General features: G+C 37.4%; 1 protein-coding gene across 1 annotated transcript in view; it reads left to right on the top strand.

Moving 5' to 3' along the window:
* ANKRD12 (ankyrin repeat domain 12) overlaps positions 1 to 18281 on the top strand; it is a 112971-nt gene that overhangs the window by 22239 nt on the left and 72451 nt on the right. Inside the window, exon 2 of the mRNA XM_007458447.1 lies at positions 9319 to 9456. Coding sequence (XP_007458509.1) covers positions 9370 to 9456 — 87 coding nt within the window. The 5' untranslated portion in view covers positions 9319 to 9369. The remainder of the gene's footprint in view (positions 1 to 9318; positions 9457 to 18281) is intronic.

Genomic DNA, 18281 nt, shown 5'->3' with positions numbered 1-18281 from the left:
AGGAATGCCATTTAAAACAAAAAAACCAAGAGATTGCTGGGTTACTTCATTTTAGAAGAAGATATATTTTACTGCTGTGGCTAAATAAGAGTGAAAAACCCTTGAATGTAACAGCATATATTCATGGACTGTCAAACCTGGAGGTGAGCTGCTGTTAGATGAATACATAGAGTCCTTGATCTGTAAGGAGCAAGAATGTATTTATTGTAAAGGAAGAAACACCTTTGAAAAGGCAGAATCAAAGCTTTTAACTGTTTCCTTTAGCTGTTAGATAGCAAAGTCTGTCATAGAGCTTGCAGGTGGTTGGCCCTTAACAAGTATTGGTGCCTCTGTGCAGTCTTAGGGCAAGGAGGTTGAAAAACAAGCAGTGTAGTAGTCACCAAGACTATCATACAAAGGATGGAAGAAAAGAATAATTCTTCTTAGCCATGGGAAGATACCACCAACTATTCTCACTTGTAAGGCGGCTGTACTACTTTGTCTTTCCTCCTAACCCTTGGCGTATATGAGAGTTCCAGTTCCTCTACACCTTCGACAACACTTGGTCTTCCTTCTCTTTAACTTTAGCCATTCTCATGGATGTATAGTGGCATCTCATTATTTTCCTGATGACTAAGGAGGTTGAGCATCTTTCTGTGTGCTTATTTGCCATTAATTAAATATTCTTTGATGAACTGTTTAAATCTTTTGTTCCTTTTAAAATTGGATTATCCTCTTCCTGATTTGTAAGATTTATTTAAATATTCTGGATATAAGTCCTTTATAAAGCCATAATTTGCAAGTATATTCTCCCTGTATGTCTTGATTTTCATTTGCTTAACAATGTCATTTAAAGAGCAAGAGTTTGCATTGTGAAGTCCCACTTATCCATATTTTTCCTTTATAGTTTGTTTTTCATAGCCTATTTAAGAAATCTTTGTCTAACCCAAGATCACTAAAATATTCTCCCATGTTTTCTGCTAGAAAACATATAACTTCACTTTATACATTTAGGTATATGATGCATTTTGAGGTAATATTTCTCTATGGAGTGAGGTAAGAGTCAAAGTTTTGGTTTTTTGTTTTTTTCTGCATACGGAGATACAGTTGTTCCAACACCATTTGTTGAAAGGAGTTTCCTCAGTGAACTGCATGGGCAGCACTTTTGAAACTTAGTTGGACACATATGTACAAGTCTATTTCTAGACTAGACTTTGCATTCTGTGCCATTAATCTGTAAATCTGTCTTTATACCAGTAAACACTGTCTTGCTTACTGTATCTTTATAGTGAAATCAAATAATGTAAGTCCATGAATTTGTTTTTTTCCCAAAATTGTTTGGACTTTTTTAGGTCCTTAGCATTTTCATATACATTCTAGACACGGTTTGTCAGTGTCTATTAAAAAAGCATCCTGAGGGGCTTCCCTGGTGGCACAGTGGTTGAGAGTCTGCCTGCCGATGCAGGGGACACGGGTTCGTGCCCTGGTCCGGGAGGATCCCACATGCTGCGGAGCGGCTGGGCCCGTGAGCCATGGCCGCTGAGCCTGCGCATTTGGAGCCTGTGCTCCGCAACGGGAGAGGCCACCACAGTGAGAGGCCCGCGTACCATAAAAAAAAAGCATCCTGAGATTTTGACTAGGATTGCATTGAATTTATAAATCAATTTGGGGAGAACTGATCTCTTATTGAGTCTTCTAATCCATATAAACATAGTATATCCATTTATTTAGGTCTTTAATTTCTTTCAGCAGTGTTTTTTGTCACGTCTTAAATTTTGTTATATTTATCCCTAAAAATTTAGTATTTTTGATACTATTGTGAGTTATATTTTAATTTCAGTATCCAACTTTTTTTTTTTTTTTTTGCGGAACGCGGGCCTCTCACTGTTGTGGCCTCTCCCGTTGCGGAGCACAGGCTCCGGACGTGCAGGCTCAGCGGCCACGGCTCACGGGCCCAGCCACTCTGCGGCATATGGGATCTTCCCAGACCGGGGCACGAACCCGTGTCCCCTGTGTCGGCAGGCAGACTTTCAACCACTGCGCCACCAGGGAAGCCCAGTATCCAACTCTTTGTTGCTAGTATATAGAAACAAAATTTTCATGTATCAACTGTGTATCCTTTGTCCTTCCTATACTTATAATTTTTAGTAGCCTCTTTATAGATACCTTGCGTTTGTCTCCATTGATGATCATGTCATCCAGAAATAAAACCTGCTTTACTTCTTCCTTTCTTCGCTACATAGCTTTTATTTCTTGCCTTATTGAACTAGTTAGGGCCATCAGTAAGTACAGTTTTGAATAGAAGTGGTGCAGTCACCTCAGTAGATGCAGAAAAGGTTTTTGACAAAGTTCAACATCCTTTCATGATAAAAACTCCTAACAAGTTAGGTATAGAAGGAATGTAATATAATAAAGGCCATATATAACAGACCAAGAGGTAACATCATAGTCAACAGTGAGAAACTTAGCTTTTCCTCCAAAATCAGGAACAAAACAAGCTTGCCCACTCTCACCACTTCTATTCAGTATATAGTACTATAAGTCCTAGCCAGAGCAGTTAGGCGAGAAAACGAAAAGACATCCAAATCAAAAAGGAAGACGTTAAGGGCTTCCCTGGTGGCGCAGTGGTTGAGAGTCCGCCTGCCGATGCAGGGGACACGGGTTCGTGCCCCGGTCCGGGAAGATCCCACATGCTGCAGAGCAGCTGGGCCCGTGAGCCATGGCCGCTGAGCCTGTGCGTCCGGAGCCTGTGCTCCGCAACGGGAGAGGCCGCAACAGTGAGAGGCCCGCATACCGCCAAAAAAAAAAAGGAAGAAGTTAAATTGTCTCTGTAAATAACATGGTAAAAAGCCATAAAGACTCCATCAAAAAAATTGAGCTAATAAATTCAGCAAAGTTGCCAGATACAAAATCAACATATGAAAAGCAATTGCATTTATATACACTAACAGTGAACTTTCTGAAAAAGAAATTAAGGGAAAAATCCCATTTATAATAGCATCAAAAAATAAAATACCTAGGAATAAATTTAACCAAGGAGGTAGAAGATTTGTACGCTGAAAAAGTATGAGATGTTGATGAGAGAAATTAAAGACATGAATAAATAGAAAGATATCCAGTGTGTTCATTGATCGGGAAGGGTTAATATTATTAAATGTCCATACTACCAAAAGCAGTCTACAGATTCAGTGCAATCTCTATCAAAATTCTCATGGTATTTTTCACAGAAGTAGGAAAAATAATCCTAAAATTCATGTGGAACCACAAAAGACTTTGAATAGCCAAGGCAGTCTTGAGAAAGAATAGCAAAGCTAGAGGCATCACACTTCCAGGTTTCAAACTATACTACAAAGCAGTGGTAATCAAAACAGTATGGTACTGGCATAAAAAGACCAATGGAACAGAATAAAGAACCCAGAAATAAACCCATGCGTAATACAGTCAACTAATCTTTGACAAGAACTCAAAATGGGGAAAGGATAGTTTTTCAGTAATTGGTGCTGGGAGAAGTGTATATCCACATGCAAGAGAATGAAATTGGACTCGTGTCATACACAAAAATTGACTTGAAATCAATTAAAAAATGCAAGGCTTGAAACCATAAAATTCCTACCAAAAATATCAGGAAAAGCTCCTTGACAATGGTCTTAACAGTGATTTTATGGATATGACACCAAAAGCACAGGCAACAAAAATAAACAAGTGGGACTGCATCAAATAAAAAATATTTTGCACAGCAAAGGAAACAAAATGGAAAGCAACCTATGGAATGGGAGAAAAATATGTGCAAAACGTGCATCTGATAAGGGGTTAATATCCAAAAAATATATGGAGCCCATACAAGTCAATGGCAAAAAAAAAAAAGAAAAAAAGGACTAAAAAATGGGCAAAAGACCTGAACATTGTTCCAAAGAAGACATACAGAGGGCTAAGTATATTAAAAGGTTGTACAACATCACTAATCACAAGGGAAATGCAAATCAAAACCACAGTGAGATATGCCTCATGCCTCTTAAGATGGCTGTTACCAAAAAGGCGAGGGCTTCCCTGGTGGCACAGTGGTTGAGAGTCCGCCTGCCGATGCAGGGAACATGGGTTCGTGCCCCGGTCCGGGAAGATCCCACATGCCGCGGAGCGGCTGGGCCCGTGAGCTGTGCGTTCGGAGTCTGTGCTCCGCAACGGGAAAGGCCACAGCAGTGAGAGGCCCGCGTACCGCCAAAAAAAAAAAGAAAGAAAAAAGCGAAAGAAAGAGTTGGTAAGGGTGTGGCAGAAAGGGTCCCTTGCACACTGTTGGTAAGAATGTAAATTGGTGCAGTCACTATGGAAAACAGTATGGAGATTCCTCAGAAAATTAAAAGAACTGCCATCTGACCCCACAATCCCACTTTCAGGTATATCTCCAAAGGAAATAAAATTAGAATTAGCTGTACTCCCATGCTCATCGCACCATTGTTTGCAATAGCCAATGTATAGTATCGACCTCAGTGTCTGTTGATGAATGAATGATTAAAGAAAACGTTGAGCCTTGAACAGTATGGGTGTTAGGGACGCCAATCCTGTGTGCAATCAAAAATCTGCGTATAACTTCACATTTGGCCCTCTGTGTCTGCAGTTCCACATCCTCGCATTCAACCAACTACATACAGATCATGTAGTATGTATTTGTTGAAAAAAAAAGAAAAATCCTTGGGAATTCCCTGGCAGTCCAGTGGTTAGGACTCGGGCGCTTTCACTGTAGGGCGCCTGGGTTGAATCCCTGATCGGGGAACTAAGATCCCACAATTCCCGCAGTGTGGCCAAAACATAAATTTAAAAAGAAAAAAAAATCCACATACAAATGGACCCTCACAGTTCAAACCTGTGTTGTTCAATGGTCAACTGTATATACATTTACAATGGGATATTAGCCATTAAAAAAAAGAATATCCTGCCACTTGTCACAACAGGGTTGAACCTGGAGGACATGCTAAATAAGTGAAATAAGCCAGACGGAAAGATAAATACTGTGTGATCTCACTTAGATGTGAAACCTAAAAATGTTGAATTCACAGAATCAGGGAGTAGAGTGGTGGTTGCCAGAGGCTTGGGAGTAGGGGAAATGCGGAGATACTGTAAAAGGGTATGAACTTTCAGTTATAAGACGAGTAAGTTCTGGGGACCTAGTGTACGGCATGGTGACTGTGGTTAATAATACTGTATTGTATACTTTAAATTTGCTGAGAGTAGATTTTAAGCGGTCTCAACACACACACAAAATGCTAGCTATGTGAGGAGATGGTACTTAACTTGATTGTGCTAACCCTTTCACAGTGTATCCATTTATCAAATTGGCACATTGTACACCTTAACTATATACAATTTTTGTTTGTCAGTTATACCTCAGTGAAGCTGGGAGGAGAAAGTGATGAGAGCGAACATGCTTGCCTCATTGTTGACCTTAGGAGAGAAAGAAAGCATTCACGTTGTGTTCTAGTACTAGTTTGCTGAGAGTTTTGTCATTAACGGTATTAAATTTTATCAAATGCTTTTTCTATATCTGTTGAAATGGTTATTTATGTCTCCTAGTCTGTTAATACAGTGATTTACATAGATTGATTTTCAAACATTACACTGACCTCAAGTTTCTGGTATAAATCCCACTTGGTCTTGATGTATTATCCTTTTTTATAAAGATGGATTTGATTTACTAATATTTTGTTGACGATTTTGTTATATGATTATGAGGTATATTGGTCTGTAGTTTTCTTGTAAAAGACTATTCTGCTTTGCTATCAGGGTATTGATGACCTCATAAAATATGTTCTCTTTCCTTTTCAGGAGAGTTTGTGTAGAATTGCTAATATTTCTTCCGCGTACGTGTTTTGTAGAATTCACCATTGATGCCATCTGGGTTTTCTTTGTTTTTAAATATGAAATCAAGTTCTTTAATAAGTATTGGATTATTGAGATTGTTTTCTTCAGTGAGCTTTGGTAGTGTGTGCCTTTCAAGGAATTTGTTTCATTTAATTTGTTGAATTTATTTGTATAAAGTTGGTAACGTGTTCTGTCATTTCTAATAGGTGTGGCTAAGAGGTTTATAAATTTTATTTTTCATTTTTATTTTTTTTTTTTTGGAAAACCAGTTTTTAGCCTCATTGATTTTTCTTTGTTTTTTAATTTGGATATGTTTTTGTTATCTTTCTATAATTGATTCTGGGGTTTTTTTGTTTTTTTGGGTTTTTTTGCGGTACGTGGGCCTCTCACGGGCGCAGCCGCTCCGCGGCATGTGGGATCCTCACGGACCGGGGCACGAACCCGCGTCCCTTGCATCGGCAGGCGGACTCTCAACCACTGCGCCACCAGGGAAGCCCTGGATTTCTTTGTTGTGTGAGAACAAACTTTGTATGATTTTAATTTTAAATTTATTAATGTTTGTTTATGATCCATGATGTGGCCTAGCCTGGTGAATATTGTGTGTCCTTGAAAAGAATGAGTATTCTGTTTGTCGTGCAGATTTTTCTGTAAATGTCAGTTAGATCCAGTCAATTCAAATTGATGGCATGTTTTTAGTTCTTTTATATCCTTGTTGATTTTCTGTCTTACTGAGAGAGTAGTTGAAGTCTCCAGATGTAACTATCAATTTGTTTATTTCTTCTGTCAGTTTTGTTGGTTTCTGCTTCCTGTACTTTGAAACTCTGTTGCTAGTTGCATACATGTTTAGTGAACTGGGCCTTTTATTAGTATATAATATGTAATGCCCCTCTTTGCTTTGAGGTCTGTTTTGTCTGATATTAATACAGTTACTCCAGCTTTCCTTTGATTATGCTTGCATGGCATATCTTTTTCCATTCTTTTACTTTTAACCTACTTATACCATTATATTTGAAGTGAATTTCTTGTTAGTGTACAGTTTGGTCATTTTTTTCCTCTCCTCTGGCAATCTGTCTTTTAATTGGTGTGTTTAATATTTGCATTTTATATAATTATTGCTATGTTTGGATTAGGTCTATCATTTTATTATTGTTTTGTTTGTTCCTTCTGTTTTTCATTCCTCAGTATTTCTTTTTCTGCCTTCTGTTGGGTTATTTGTATATTTTTAAATATTCAAGTTTAATTTACCCAATGTGATTTTGATCATCTTTGTGTGTTGATTGTTCTAAGGATTACAGTATATATCTTGGGCCCAGAACCTAATTATTTATTACGTACGTTGTTGACTGAAGTGATATTTTAAAAATCCATTTGTGAGTTTTGTTAATGCTAAAAATTTTCCAAGTACAGTTATTATTTTTTTTAATTTATTTATTTATTTATGGCTGCGTTGGGTCTTTGTTGCTGCACATAGGCTTTCTTTAGTTGCTGCGAGCCAGGGCTACTCTTTCTTGCGGTGCACAGGCTTCCCACTGCAGTGGCTTCTCGTTGCGGAGCACGGGCTCTAGGCACGCAGGCTCAGTAGTTGTGGCTCGTGGTCTCTAGAGCATAGGCTCAGTAGTTGTGGCCCACAGGCTTAGCTGCTCCACAGCATGTGGGATCTTCCCGGACCAGGGCTCAAACCCGTGTACCCTGCAGTGGCAGGCGGATTCTAAACCACTGCGCCACCAGGGAAGCCCCAAGTACAGTTATTGAAAAATAATACAAGCTTTTTAAACATACAGTCTATTAATATAATATTATTGCCATGTTTAATTTTCTCCAGAAATATTCATGACAGTTCTTCATTCCCCAGTGACTTGTTTTGCTTGGTCTACAAAAGGAGATAACTGCTTCATCTTCACAGTCTCACCTAGGTTAATGCCTGTTGATATTATGCACCTCGGTTTTGCTTCTGAGTCAGAATTTTTCTCTTTATATATGACTTGTAACTCTAACTCTGTAAGCTTTGCATAGGGCTGGCTTTGAGGACAGTACTAAGTTTAAATGATTCCGTTTATATGGTAATAGTAGAAACAGTTCAATGACCTCAAGGGAAACTTTGCCTCTTCTGTGTAGTGTCAAAATTTTTCCTTTATTTCTTCAAGTTTGTTTCCTCCTCTATAAAATGAAAGATTTGAACTATTTGAACTGTGACAGTTTTTTGTGTGTTGCAGTATACTCTAATTTGGCTACATTCAGATTAATATAAACTAGTTTTAATAATTTATCAATTAACTCAGTTCATTTAAGGGTTTTTTGGTTTTGTTTCTATTGAAACCAAACAGATTTTAAAGCACCAGTAGAACAATTTGAAGAATATAGATTTTACTAATTTTCTGTTCAGGATGTCTGAGTTTTAATAATTCATATAGGTCCTAGAATGTAGCTTACTTATATCTATGATACCCATTTATAGGAAATTTATAGCATGAAGTATTTAAAATTAGGCTTGTCAGTCATTGTGCTTCTTGTTGTGGCCCAGGTCCTGTTCCTGTTGGCCAGCAGCCTGTCTAGCCCAGTGCTGTGCAGTAGAGCTTCCTGTGGTCATAGAGTAGATATTAGTGCAGACTACACAGATGCACTATGTAGTGTGGTACCAACTTTAATTAATTTAACTTTCAACAACCAAGTGTGACTAATAGGTCATCAGACAGCAACACAGGTCTAGCCTCATGGCTACCCCTTTTATATATAAAACCCACATTTTGGAATTTTTTCTGGATCTCTCAAGCAAAAACTTCTAAGAGGAAAAAAAAAAAGCTTGTAAGAGGCTCTTTGACCTATTAAATCAGCTTGTAGAGGAGGAGACAGAAGGCTAAACAAGTTGGAAAGAAAATGATATGTAAAGTGATAATTACAGTGTAGTATGATAAGGATTAAATCAGTGAAAAGGTTGATAAAGTGACTGAATACCTGGGGATATCTGGGGGTTCAGTGAATGAAAATAAACCACTCTGGGGATTTTAAGTAGTAAGGGCTTAATTTAACTTAAAATAGAATTCGTTGTAAAATTACTGATCACACCTATCAAGTTCTTGGTTGAGTCTTTAGAAATAATTTACAGACCAATGCAGAACTACCAGAGAATCTGTTAGGAGCTCATGCCACTGGAGCCATGCTGGGTGGGGTGACAAACACTTTGCCTCCACTTGGACTGCTGCTGGTTACCCAAAAAGCTGGAGGTTAGGTACTAGTCTAGAGAAGATGGGAAGAAATATAAAAGTAGTTCTCTTTTCAGTGACAGGCTGAATGGACTTGAGCAAGAGAACTTTAATTAGAAGCTCAAATTGTTAAATGAAAACTTACTTTAGGCTAGGATAGCCTCTCTGAGAAAGTAAATTATAGAGACATGGAAGAAACCAAATTGCACTAATTGTGGTGCATACACTTTAAGTAGGTTTTATTGCATACGTATACAAATAACCCTTATATATCCATTCTTTGCAGATCCAGGATGAGAAGACTGATAAAAGAAGAAGCTAGTTGAACAGCTATAAGATGCCCAAATCTGGGTTCACAAAACCAGTTCAGAGTGAAAATTCTGACAGTGACAGCAATATGGTAGAAAAACCATATGGAAGAAAGGTATATGATTATGCTAAAGATTTGTTGACTCTTTGGAAATTGTGAAAAAGACTCCTGATTTAGTATTTTTATTTATTTATTTATTTATTAAAAACTTTTCTATTTGTAACTTTTATTTATTTTGTTTTACTTTATTTTATTTTATTTTATCCACACCCAGTGGCTGTGGGATCTTAGTTCCCCGACCAGGGATTGAACCCGGCCCTCGGCAGTGAACATTCAGAGTCCTAACCACTAGACCACCAGGGAATTCCCATGATTTCGTATTTTTAGTAACTGCTCATAAAATAAAAAGCCGTATGGATGCCAGATCCTGGGAGTGAGATTGTTTTTCATTCCCTAAAATAACAAAATTACCAAGATCCCACAGTTACTTGAGAAATGATCATGAGGCTGGGGATCCAAGACCTCACAATCATTTGTCATTTCTTCCCCCGACCCCTGGTACTGAAACACATATACACAGTAGCCGTTCACTTTTCCGTGTCTATAACTTTGGGTAAATTTATATAACCCTTCCAAACTCAGTATATCTCTCGGTAATAGAGAACAACAGTACTTTATAGAATTGTGACAGTGAAATGACTTAAGTATTATACTTAATACAATGCTTGGTATATAGTAAGTGCTCAATAAATATTAACCGTTTTTGTTGTTTATTATTAGTCATTGCCAATGACCCATGATTCTGCCCTTTTACATCTATCCTTCTTCATTACTATTTAATTTAGACCCTCAAAACCTTTATTTAGACTTCTGTAGTTGTCTCCTAAGTGGTCTCACTATCCCTAGTCTCTGCTTTATCTAGTTAGTTTTACACATTGTCTTTGAATTTTTCTTTCTTTGGATTTTTCTTTTTTTTCTTTTAAGTTCTTTTCTTCCTATAAGCCATTTTCTTGTTGAAGGACATCTGAAATGTTTCCAGTTTTTGGCTAATATGAATAAAGAGTCTGAACATTCATGTAGAATCTTTTTTGAACAGCTTTATTGAGGTGTAATTTATATACCATAAAATTCACCCACTTAGTGTAAAATTCAGGGATTTTTAGTAAGTTTATAGAGTTGTGCAACCATCATCACAATTCAGTTTAGACCATTTCCATCATTGTTAAAAGATCCTTATGCCTATTTGCAGTGTGTCCCTGTTCCCACCCCAAAGTCCAAGCAACCCCAAATCTGCTTTCAAAATCAACATGTAAGTTTTTAACTTAGTTCTTTTCAAAAATTCTTTTGGCTATTAAGGGTCATTTGCATTTCCATATAAATTTTGGGATTAGCTTGTCAGTTTCCACAAAAAAAAAGCCTGCTGAAATTTTTATAGGGATTTTATTGAATCAGTAGATCACTTTGAGTAGTATGTCATCTTAACATGTCTTCCAGTCCATCACCACAGAATATCTCTCCATTTATTTAGATTTTCAATTTCCATGACCAATGCTTTGTAGTTTTCAGTGTACAAATCTTGTACTTTTATTGTTAAATTATTAATATTTTATTCTTTCTGCTGCCACTGTAGATAATTTCATTTAGGATTTTTCACTGCTGGTATATAGAAATGCAAATATTTTTGTATACTGATCTTATATCCTGTGACCTTACTGAACTCATTTATTCTAAAAGTTTGTGGATTTCTTAGGATTTTCTACATATGGGATTATGTCATCTGCTTATAGACATAATTTAACTTCTTTTCCGGTATGAATACTTTTATTTCCTTTTCTTGCCTGATTGCACTGGCAGTCTTTGCTTTTGATTGCAGTGTTTAATCCACTCACATTTCATGTAATTATTGATAAGGTTAGATTTATATCTGCCATTTTGCTCTTTGTTCTTACGTTTCAGGTCTTTTTTTCTCTCCCATCTTTGCTGCCTTTTTTTAAAAACTATTTTTCAGTGTACTATTTAAATTTCTATGATTTCTTAAAACTATGTTTCTTAAATTATATTCTTAAAATGTTGATCTAGGGATTATAATGTGCATGCTAATTACTACAGGTTAATATTGACTTAAATCCAGTATACTACAGCAACTTTGCTCCAGTATAGCTCCGTTACCTTCCCTTCCTTTGTGTTCTCTGTGTAGTATAGATTATATCTACATTTGTTATTAACTCAACAACAGAATGTTACAATTATCGTTTTATACAGTCTTATTTTTTAAAGAAATAAGAGAATTAAAGAGAAATATATATTTATACAGTTCTTTGTTTTTACCTATAAATGTACCAATTTTGGCACTCTTAATTTCTTCCTGTGAATTCAGGTTACTGTCTAGTGTCATTTCCTTACAGTCTATAAGAATTTTCCTTAGTATTTACTGTAAGACGTATCTTCAGCTGTGATTTCTCTCAGTGTTCATTGATCTAAGAATATCTTGATTTTGCCATTTTTAAAAAACAGGTTTTTTGGGCTTCCCTGGTGGCGCAGTGGTTGAGAGTCCGCCTGCCGATGCAGGGGACACGGGTTCGGGCCCCGGTCTGGGAAGATCCCACATGCCGCGGAGCGGCTAGGCCCGTGAGCCATGGCCGCTGAGCCTGCGCGTCCGGAGCCTGTGCTCTGCAACAGGAGAGGCCACAACAGTGAGAGGCCCACGTACTGCAAAAAAACAAAACAAAACAGGTTTTTTGAGATATAATTCACATACCATACAATTTACTCATTTAAAATGTAAAATTCAGTAGTTTTTAGTATATTTACAGAGTTGTGCAATCACCACCTCTGTCAATTTTAGGACATTTTCACATGAAAAAGAAGCCCCATGTACCCATTAGCAGTTACTCCCCATTCTGTCCCCAAACCCCACAGCCCTAGATAGCAAATAAATCTACTTTTTGTCTCTATAGATTTTCCTTTTCTGGATATTTCATATAAATGGAATTTTACAGTATGTGGTCATTCATGACTGTTTGCCTTTATTTTGTTGGGTATAGAATTCTTATTTGACTTTTCCTTTTAGTAGATTGTCATCCCACTTCTTTCTTGCTTTAAGTGTTTCTGATGAGAAGTCGGCCGTTAATTGTGATGAATTTTTTTTTTTTTCGTTGCTGTTTTCTCTTTTGTTTGACTAATGTGTTTAGGATCCCTTTGCAATGATTCTTCCTGGGGTTTTTTGAGTTACTTGGATCTGTAGATTAATGGTTTTCATGAAATTTGGGGTGTTGAATTTACTGATTTTTTTGTTTGTTTTTGCCATCTCACATCTGCTGTTGAACATACCTAATACATTTTCAGTCACTTTACTTTTCAAATCCAGTATTTCTTTGTAATTGTTCTTTATTCATATTCTCTGTTTAAGTCATTGTTGTCATACTTTAATTCTCTAAACATTGTTTTCTTCCTCCCTCCCTCCCTCCCTCCCTCCCTTCATTCCTCTTTATAGACTTTGCCAAACCTATCTTGGCCCACTCAGAGAAGTTTCTCTTGAATACTTTTTTCCTTGCTTTCCCAACTGCCATAATTTTTATTGAAAACTGGACAGTTTAGGTCATATATTATAGCAGCTCTGGATTCTCATTATTTCCCACCTAAGAGTTGTAACTGTTGCTAGTTTTTTGTTTGTTTGCTTTTAGTAAAATGTCAGGTTTTGCAGTGTTTGTTACTTTGTCACAACCACTGGTGTCTAGGTTTTGGGGGGGTTTGTTTGTTTGTTTAGTCTTGCTTTCTAGGGGTTGCCCCATACGTACGTGGATTAGTTAGCAACCATTGGTTGGTCAGGCGTTGTGCTCAAGCGTGAGCCAGTAAGCCTTACCATGAGCCAGTAAGGCTTCCACCTTCCACTGATAGATATACATGTGTGTTGGGGAGTGTGCTCAATGTTCAGGCATTTTTCAGGTAAGCCCTAGCATTTACTTTCTGTCGGGCTCACCCAGGAGTTCCCTCATGTGCAGGCTCCTCGTTGACTAAGGATGGTGTAGAGAGCTTGGACCCTTGTAGACCTCCCCAGTGTGTGCACACAGTCTCCCTGTCAGTGAGGGGTCTCTGCAGAGCTTAGCCCTTCTCAGGTCTTCCCCACATACTTACCCTGTCTGCCAGGGATGAGTGCCAGGGATGAGTGGCTGTCTTATCTAGTGCCCCCGTGGCTCTCTGATTTCTGCAATATCCCTCTTAAATTTCTGGCTTGTCTACTGGCTGCTGCTCCCCCACAGTGGGACCACAACCGTAGGCTAATAGAACTATGTTTTTTTTTTCCACTCCCTCCCTTTCCTACCCTGCTTGCTATTTTTATCAACGGAATGACTGGGTGGTGGGGTTCTGGCCTTCTGTGTCAATTCAGGTTGACTCTCTGGCAGCAAAGATGCTGGTTTTCATCGCCAGCCCCACCCTGGAACTACTTCATGCAAACTAAGCATGAGCCAGGGAATGAGAACAACCCCAGGCCAGAATGCCGAAGACAATCACTGTTCTTATCCATAGTTCAGCAGTTTTTCTTATTGAAAACGCTTCTCAGTTTGTTGTTTTTGTTCAATTTCTAGAGCCTTGAAATGGTGGTTTTCCACAATTTTGTCCAGGTTTATAGTTGTTCCTTGGAGAGATAAGTTGCCAGTATCTTCATTCTATTATAGATAGAAGTTTCCCCAAATATATTTTAATGTGTCAAATCTTAAGGAATGTGAGTTCACTAATTTATTCATTTTATTCAACAAACCTTACATGGGATGCTTATTGTGTTGTGTGCCTCTCCTGTGACCCTTGAAATAAAACAGTGATTGATGGGACTTCCCTGGTGGTCCAGTGGTTAAGACTCTGCGCTTCCACTGCAAGGGGCATGTGTACAATCCCTGGTTGGGGAACTAAGATCCCACATGCTGCGCGGTGCGGCCAAAAAAAAACAAAAAAACAAAACAGTGGTTAAGGCTTGGTCTCAGTCTTTGTGAAGACTCTTAAGTAATTGCTCTATCTCTGTGTCTGAAGTGTTTTGCTCTCAGGACCCCTTGATACTTTTTAGCATAACTGAGGAGACTAAAGGGCTTTTCTGTATGTGGGTATGTCGACATTTACACAATCAGAAATTAAAACTAGAAAAAATTTAAATTTATTAATTGGTTTAAAAAACAGTATAACTGTTACATGTTAATAATATATTTTTATGAAACACAACTGTATATTCCAAGACAGTATCGGTGAGAAGAGTGTCATTGGTTTTGCAAATATCTTTAACGTGTGGCTTAACAGAAAGATAGCCAGATGCTCATCTGCTTCTGCAATCCGGATGTTCAGATATCTCTTGTCACGTAATCTCAGCTCAAATACACATTCTTTAGAGAATGAGAGAGAAAGATACACTAACATCTTAGTGTTATTGTGAACATATTTCTGACTTTGCATTTCCCCTGAAATGGTCTCAGGGACCATACTTTGTTCACACTAATGAAAATATTTGAGTGTACAACGATGGGGCAGAGGAGAGAAGCAGTCAGTTCTAGGGTATTCAGGGGTGGTCTCACAGTGGAAAAGATACCTAATCTGGATTCTCAAGTATGTGACTAGCAGGAAAATGAGAGTAAAGAGTAGACTAAGCAGGAGATGTAAAAAAGACAAGAATCTGTTAAAGTAATGCATACAGAGTTAGGATGTAGCCTGTGAAGGATGGGAGGGTAGGAGATAAGCATTAGACAGGGGCCAGTTCATTATGGCCTTGTGTTCCTTGCTAAAGATCTTGAAATTTATCCTGTAGCCAGTGAGCCAGAAGGGAAGGGCCATGGCAGAAACCAGTTAGAGTATTATTTAAAAATCCAAGCAGAAGGCAGTGTGGGCAGTGGCTGTGGGGATAGAAGTGGCAGATCGAAAAGATATTGAATTACTGAAACTTGTGTATGTATAGAAAAAGTTGTCTGGGTCCACTCTGAAGTTGATTGGACTATTCCCTGAGAGGGCACTCAGGAAAAGGGACAGGTTGTTTGAAGAAGAATGTTTGGTTTGTACTTGTTGAATTTAGTTGATCATCGGAGTGTCCAATAGAAGCATCAGTTAGATAGTATTAATTAGATATGCGTCTAGAGGTCAGAACAGCCAGACTGGAAATAAATGTATGAGGATTTGTGGAAAAGTGATCTATAGGTATCGAGATGTCACCTAAAGAGAGTGGGGCAAGAATGGAGGAGCGCGTACCCTGAGGAATTCAGGTATTTTAGGAGTCAGGAGAGGGGGAGCAAGGAGGACAGAGAAGCAGAAGTTACACGGCAAAGGGTGGCGAGGGGGTCTGTGTGACAAATGCCGCAACAGTTAATAGGAAAGACCAGGCCATTGTCAGTAGAGATACCTTACAGTGACCTGGGTAAAGGTGACCTCAGTAGAGTTGTAGGGACAGAGTACAATGTGAGATTTGAGGAAAGAATTATAACTTTTATTTCTGAATGTTTAAATATAGTGAAGGTTGCGTTTGTGAAATTACATGTGAGCTACTTGATGTCAGTTTTTGGATTTGAATTTACAAGGCTAAAGTTGTTGAAGCTTTTATTCTTCTAGGTACTTTGTATTATTTTTTGAAGATTGCCACTAAATATGCAGTAGTCCTGACCATTGCCTTCATAACAGTGTGATTTCTTAAAACTATAGAGGCAAGCAAAAAGCAAACACTTTTTACTAATGTATTTCTATTAAAAATATTGCTTAGGTAAATTAAGAATACTTATTAATCATTAGATTTATAAGATAAATAGGAAGAATAAACACAAACTATTAAATTCCTTAATTATTAACAGTTGGCTTACCTAAAGGGATATATTTAACTGTTCTCAGTCTCAGTTTAATCACTCAGTTTTTTTTTCAAGATCACACGTTTGTTTGGGTAACGGTCAAAAGCCCTTCTGAGGCAGTATGCATGGTGCTTACTGCCATGCTTTGGGATTTCTGAGCAGCTTGACATCCAAAGCTGTTGTTAGAAGTAATTTTCTTTAGTTTTAAATAGATATTTGAACTGTTTACTTTCACCTTAAGAGAGGAAGGGCCATAACTTCCATTCCAGATTTCTTGCTTATAGACCACGTTACTACTGCTGCTTAGGACAAAGTAAAGTTAGACGAGAGGGAAGGAGAGAAGGCGGCATGACCATCTTATTCACTTATTTGTTTGTAAAGCATATTCTTAGGATTGTCTTTTCTTGGTGAGTGATTGGCCTTGAAACCAGCCTCTTAGCTTCTGCTGAGTTTTTCCTTCCATAAAATTTTTAGAAATGAATATTATATAGCTGTTCTCTTATGTAAATACAGAGCATATTTACAGCTTAATATGACACAGACATTGCTGTTATAAGATTCTAAATTTAAAAATAACCTGAACCAAAGTTTAATTTTTAAATGCACTTAAATAGACAATAATTTTAAATAATCCCATTCTATAGCAATATGCTTTTTATATAAAGTGCTTTTATTACCATGTTAAATATTACAATAGTCAGGAGTTCATCAAAAATGTCTCCTCAAAATTCTTCAAATATTTTATCCTTTCACGGCTAATCTGCGGGATTTTTTTCCCCATTGGTTTTAGTTTAAAATTTTTTTCCACTGACATTTTTAGCTATAAATTAGCTATAATTTGCAAAACAAAATCTTTCATCAAACCTTTTCTGATAAGCTAAAACCCGGGTTAAATTCATAAAGTGTGAGAGAGTGGATGTTAATCGTCTGCCTTTCTAAATAGCTCTGCCCTATCCTTTTCATCATCAATATAGTTCAGACCTTCATTATCTCCTATCCCCATGATAACTGAGAACTTTTTATTCAAGTAATGTAATAATGTTCATTACAGAAGAATTAGAAAATGTATATAAGAATAATGAAAATAGAAATTGCCTTGTCTGAGATGAAGCATCTGAGGTTTTACCCTACTTGCAAGCTAATTAGTTTCATGGATTATGGCGGAAGACATGAGACTCCTGGGTCAGATAGAGAGGAAAGCATTTTTTCTCATAGCAATCGCGGTAGCCATATATCAGCATTTGTGCCTCTTCTCTGAGCCCTGTTTCTCACAAAGGGATGCAAAGAAGGCCGGGTGACAACTACATATACAGTGGATTGTATTATAGGAGAGGAATCCCAAATCTTTTTAATGGGCAATAAATCTACCTGACCTTTGCCCTAAAGGGAGAAGTTATTTATTATACAGAACAGTGAACAGGTCTGATCTACCCTTTGCTCCAGAGGGAGACACTTTCTCTGTCTTCCAAGGCTATTCTCTATACAGATATCCTTGAAAAGATAGAATAAAGGGATTTAGTGCTTCTGCTTGCAAGATGTGCAGAAATTCAAGAGAGCTATAGAGAATTGTCTCCCAGCACACCTGTAATGCCATTACCCACAGGTAGCCATTAACATTTTGGTTTATATACTTAAAGCGTTTTTTGTTTTTTTTCTTTTTTTCTAGGTAAATTTTTACCTCTTATTTTTTTCTATCTTCTTGAGTTGGTAAAGGCTACCAGCACATTATTTAATGTCAGCAGTGATAGAGGATCATTCTTTTCTTGCCATTAATACTTTCTTTGCTAAGTATGATAGCTGTTGTAGGTTATTGAAAGAAAATCATTAATATAAATGAAAAAGACTTAAACTATTTTACAGTAAAAAAAAGTCTGACTCTGTTAGATTTATTATGTCATGGATATGAAAGAAGAATGTGCCAGTGATTCTCTCCTGAATTGACAAGAGTATTTATACCATTTGATGATATACAAATTTTAAGACAATCAGAAATAGCTATTTCTTTTGAAAGTTACTTTCCCTATATCTGAAAATAATTTTTATTGTTAAGATTCTCACAAAAACACTTTGTTCAAGTAACACTTTTAAGGACAATTTTATTTTACAGAGAACGGAATAAGCTGGTAGCAG

The sequence above is a fragment of the Lipotes vexillifer genome, unplaced genomic scaffold (genome assembly GCF_000442215.2).
Source record: "Lipotes vexillifer unplaced genomic scaffold, Lipotes_vexillifer_v1.1 scaffold447, whole genome shotgun sequence".
NCBI lineage: Eukaryota > Metazoa > Chordata > Mammalia > Artiodactyla > Lipotidae > Lipotes > Lipotes vexillifer.
The sequence above is the reverse complement of the archived record's forward strand: the minus strand, read 5'-3'. Positions and strand labels throughout refer to the sequence as shown.